Source organism: Halyomorpha halys, unplaced genomic scaffold, assembly GCF_000696795.3.
Source record: "Halyomorpha halys isolate HHAL.00 unplaced genomic scaffold, Hhal_1.1 Scaffold10722.1, whole genome shotgun sequence".
NCBI classification, from domain to species: domain Eukaryota; kingdom Metazoa; phylum Arthropoda; class Insecta; order Hemiptera; family Pentatomidae; genus Halyomorpha; species Halyomorpha halys.
This window is the reverse complement of record NW_027108191.1, coordinates 1-5,576: the sequence shown is the minus strand read 5'-3', so window position 1 is coordinate 5,576 and position 5,576 is coordinate 1. Positions and strand designations below refer to the sequence as shown.

The 5,576-nt window shown below is 31.4% G+C and overlaps 1 protein-coding gene across 1 annotated transcript; it reads right to left on the bottom strand.

Annotated features, from left to right (window-relative positions):
* Positions 1-1,877: 1,877 nt before the first annotated feature.
* LOC106692246 (facilitated trehalose transporter Tret1) lies at positions 1,878-4,956 on the bottom strand (the record flags this gene model as incomplete). Its single annotated transcript, XM_067046578.1, is given in 5 exon segments — positions 1,878-2,153; positions 2,242-2,570; positions 3,665-3,760; positions 4,250-4,329; positions 4,701-4,956. Coding segments are annotated over 4 exon segments (741 nt in total), but the record flags the coding sequence as incomplete, so codon positions are not given.
* Between the last annotated feature and the right edge of the window lie 620 nt (positions 4,957-5,576).

Below are 5,576 nucleotides of genomic sequence, written 5' to 3'. Positions count from 1 at the left end.
TATATATATATGATCTATATTTATAGATGATCGAATGTATATTTATAGATATACCGAACCCAATAAAGCCAGTCTTTTACAGGAGTCCAAGCATGTCATATGCTATTCTTTTTCCTCTTTTTTTATCTTTACTTTTTGCTCTCGCCGATACTTATTAGTGCCGAAACCCAGGACCTTTAGATACAGAGGTAAGGGCTAATTCTGAAAATCAATTTTTTTTTCACTTTACTTCTGCCCTCTTCACCTGCAATTTCACAAGCATTAGTGCAAATTTCTGAAGACAGTTATGATGAACAACTGTGAACAATATTACGGGACCCAATCCTGAAACATCTCAGACAAACCCACCAGTAGCTGTTCTGCCAGTGACAAATGAGATTACATCTCTACCGCCAATTACCATGCCAGAAGCACATGTCAATGTACTGGAGTGGATTAGGAAGAAAATGGCACAAGATTTCAGGAAAGCTGTGTCAGATCTTGGAAGGTTCTCTGGGGTGACCGGGGAATTCTGAACCATTTTCTGAAGGGAGGCGATTGGCTGAAAGGGAGGGTATATATATGCACATGCATGTAATCTTTACAAATTAGGGCGGTCCATAGCTAAGATGGTTAGCTGCAGTCTTACCAATCTGAGATCTGTTGGCAGCGCTGGTTCAAATCCAGCCTGGGGCATTGACTTTTTTCATTGAGTGGTGGTCCCACAAAATGAAGAACTTGACCCCTAATCATGGTTAAGAAATATAGGACTCCAATGGGAGTCTTGGCCAAAAAAAAATCTTTACAAATTTATTGAAGATACAACCCTGGATTAAGCCATATATAAGCCCATAAGAAAGGTGTATATCAGGGTCTTTCTCAGAGATTTACATTGCCTATTTTATACTGTGAGATTAACAGAAAGAAATCTGTACACCAACCTAAATGGTGAAAGTGTGTGGCGTTAATTTTGAATTTTTTCTGAAATTATGTTGCAAAGAGTGTAATACTTTAGGAGGTAACAACAGTACTCTTGTTTATGCCTTTAGTGCTAGTTTTATGTTTTATTTTCGAGAAAAAATAAATATGTACCCCATAAGCTAATTAGAAGAAAGAGTTTGTCCTTTAAGAATAAACTTAAAATCATAGGGAAATAATTCAAGACTAATTCAATTTATTTTGCTAATAGATAATGGGATCACAGGCTAGAGACCCTAAGTCAGTTGCCTACATCAATTATTGTATAATCTAGACCTGAGAAGATTGATTGTTGAGAAGTTGAAGGAATAAGTAATATTTAAAGGAAACTAAAGAAGATGGTTTGTTGTGAGTGATGCACAAGGAATTATAAAAATCAGTGAATATAAGTGATCCAAGTTTTTTCAAAAGAAGCAGTTCTATTAACAGCAATATATAAGTTGAGATCTTATTTTATTCAAGAAGTGGATGGAGGAGTGTTAAACAAAAATAAATAGAGATCTTTCTGTTCTTAAGAATTGGAATATAAAAATATAAAGGATATATTGACATAATAATTATTTCTACCCAAACTTGGCATAGTTTTTTGAAATTCCAACTTTTTTTAATCATCTTGATATTATTAAATGATTAAAAAAATGTATATATCATTGAATGATATTTTAGAAGGTAGTCACATTTACAGCCTGATCTTCACCATATTTTTTATTAAAATAAACCTTATTTGATTTAGGAGCTATGAAATATTAAACTTTGTAAACTGATAGGTGTAATGCAGGTAGTTGTGTCCAGTTGCCACCCTTTTGGATTCCTTTTATCTCTTAAAGTTTGATAACTTATAAGTTCATTTAATATCAGCACTTATTTTTAGTTGAAAAATTGTATTATAATAGCATTTTAGGTAAGAAAATACTAATTACCTCAATATCTGCTATTTCTTCATCTAATTTCTCTTGAGTTTCATAACCTCGTAACCTCTGGAGGGAAGCTGATGCTTCCTTTCTTCTTCCTTTTCTAATATAGTAATAAGGAGATTCCGGAAGAAAGTAGAATATTATTAGAAAAACAAAAGCGACAGATATTCCATAAGCTGATAGTGTGTAGTAGTCTACATAGGGTCCTATACAGTATACCAAGAGTGCTCCAAATGCTATGAACATGAAGCTTAGTGATCCCAAGCGACCTCGTATTTCAGTCTAAAAAGAGGATTTTAATTTACTTTAAGCATTTTTTTTTTTTTTTTATGATTATTATTCTTTCATTAAGTTTACTTTAAAAACGTACTATAGCTATTTCAGAAACATAAACAGGGATTCCTGAGCAGGCTCCTCCAACTCCAATACCTCCAACCAGCCTTGCAATGTATATAATGTTTATATTGGTTGATGTTAGGAGGAGTATCCAAGAAATGACAAAGAATGACCACAGTACATACACTGATCCTTTTCTGCCAATGGTATCTAAGCACAAGGTTATAACAAAAGGTCCTGGTGCAGCTCCTAGAGAATATAGAGAACCAACCAGGGAAGTTTCTATTGATGTGAGGTTCAGTTGTGGTAACATGGGTGAAGACCATCCCATCACTGCTCCAGTTGACAAGTGAAGCAGACTCGCTGTAAAGAAGTTAAGAATCATGATATTAATGCATTCATTAGACATTTTTCTTTTTAAAAAATCTTCAATATCTCCCATGGTTTAACGTCATGAAAGTAATAAAGCTTGCTTGTCCGTTGGCATCTTAATAGTTTATGTTATGAAGCTTATGTAGATAAGATTTACAAAATTCCTCCTAGCGTAGTTATAATCATTCCAAACTCCCAAATCTCAAATATATGAATGCTTATTATTAAAAGAATTATTAAAAATAAATACATGTCATTTCTCTTGTATTTTTTGATAATTTTAAGTTTTAGATTGACAAACCACATTTCAGTGATATCTTGACTTGTTGATAAACATAGTAAGATTATCTTGTTTTGATAGGTCACTTTATGTCTGATAGTTTGATTGATCACATATTTATGAAAGCTTGTGTTGATATTGATCTTCTGTTCCATTATAGTATCATACTTTAATCAGTCCTTTATCAGGTACTGCTATGAAACTATTTTGACAGGAGCTCAAAAAAGATATTAAAAAATAAGTACAATAATAAGACAAAATAAATACAGAAAGAGCTATTTTATAAATTAAGTGAAATTGTTAAATTGATACTTATTTTGAAAAATTAATACATTTCTCTGTATAGGATGCTTAGACTGATGGGATGTTATACTGACAACAAAAAAAAGTAAAGGTATAGAAATGGGGAGTTAGGATTAATATGCCTGGTCATAATAACTCCTCCCTAGCAGTTCATGATCAATCTTCTTAAGCAATCAAAGAAAAGAGAAAAAGAAAAAAAAAAATTATATATAAAACAACAGAAAAAAGATTATAAAATTAAGACTAAGCTTTCTCGGTTGTATGTATGTATATATAATGTATATACACCACAATAGAAATATAAAATGATAATACTTGGAGATATAGTGACTCATAACCAATTAGAGAGGTAACAAAATGGAAAGGTCTCAGAACTTATGAACAACAATATTTTGCTTGGGTGTATTGAGTTGTTTTCTTGTAATTTTAATTATTTATCATTAGATAAAAATTGTTATCATATTACATGCTAAGTTGGTACTGCTTATATTTGGATACTTACCAGCAATAACAACTAGATAAGCTCTAACATATGAAGGTTTATCTTTGTAGGTTGCAGTTGTGCTGATGTTGGGTTCTGTACTGTCCATTTTTCTCTCTTGAACAATAATAATATTAATGATTCATTATTTCGTTGGCTAGGAACTGTGTATCAATGAAAAATTTATTTTTAATTTAATATTAATTAAATGTTAAAATAAAGAAATTTTATTTATTAAATTAAATGAGGTTTTATTTGTTTAGTATAGCTATTGAACCGTTACTGATAATAATAAATGTTTTAATAATGTAATGAGTCAACAAGTTTCAGATAAAAGCATATTTTATGATATGATACTTCTCAAATACCTTAGCTTTATTAGTTTACATTCTAAGAACAATCTGAGATTTTTAATGTTTTTATTCATTACATTGTTAATAATATAATAAATGAATCAGATTATATAAAGGTCATTTATTAATATTTAATGAGTTTATTATATCTACCATTTAAATATTTTAATTAACTTTGTATAATTATGTTAAAAAAAAAACTATATAGAATCATTAAAAATGTGGATCATCAGTTCTATATCAGAGTACTTACCTGCGTCAGTAAATTCCGTTTGATCCAACAATCCTTCCATGGGCAACTATCTTAAATTATCATCGGCTGTTTCTTTTTTTCTGTTGTAAAGAAAATGCATAATTAGATTCCTGAAATATTTGCTAGAAAATAGGCTTTGTAGTGTAATGACTTAAAATACATTTTTTTTTTTTTTTGTTTTATGGTGTAGTAGTAGTTGATGGTAGATAAATATTACATGTAGGTCTAAATTATGGGCAAGTGTGCTATGCATAACATATGCTTTTGAAATATTGTCTTTCGATTCATATTTTTTTCATTCTATTAACAGTCATGTTACTTATTAAAAAATTATTTTGAGATACTGAAGTTTCTAGTTGATTTTAATTGGTAAAAAAATTGTTAAACCCTAAAATCATTACTTATATTGTTGCCCAATAACATTATTTTTTAAAAATAATTTTCATCTTACCAAATAAAGGAATGGGCCTTAGATGCAGTACCCATTTCTTCTTCTGAAAGTTGGATCTTAGTAGACTTATTCAATCCTGATTTTATTGTAACATGAGAATTTTTTAAGTACTGTATAACAGTCTTCAACAAATCTAGATTGTTATGTGCCCTTATGTCTGGCTGACTGTCTGTGTAGGTTGATATTTCTTTTGGCGAGCCCTTCCCCTATAAGAGTAATGGCACAATGGCTTATAGCAACTATTTCTAATTAAAATACTGATGTGTACTTCCTTAGAGAAATAGATATTCCCTCAAATGGTTTGTCTTTACACCAGCTGTCAGCTCCTAAGTCTTGGGCTTTGAAAGGGCTATCCCTGTAACAATTAATACCATTATTTGGTTTCATTTATTTTTACTCTAAGTTTAACGTCTTTTATTGGATTTGAGCATCTGTGTGCATGGAAAGCACCCTGTCCTTCTCAATTTGCTGAATAATCTTTCCATGCCCTGTCAGCTTCAAGAGATTTGTATCTTATTTGACAAGCCTATAAATGGTGTTCAAGGTTTGTGCTTCAATATCCAAGTGCAGTGGAGTGAGGCTAAGTATATCTTTCATTGTAAGTAGGAGCAGTACCCATACCACCATCATTAAGCTCACTAGCCTCTGCACTTTATCCAGAAGGTTTCTGGACATATCCACATTGGCCACCTTTGTGCCACCATACTTGGGCTGCATATCGAGCCATAGTTATAATGGCTATGACGTACAGCCAGAAGACTATTTTGTGTTTAAGTGTCTTGACTACTTTCTTTTACTGGCTCATAGGCACTTGAGTGCTTGGCTAACTTTTTCTTGCACTTGTTGAATTCTTAAATGATCTGGCATTAGCTTAAG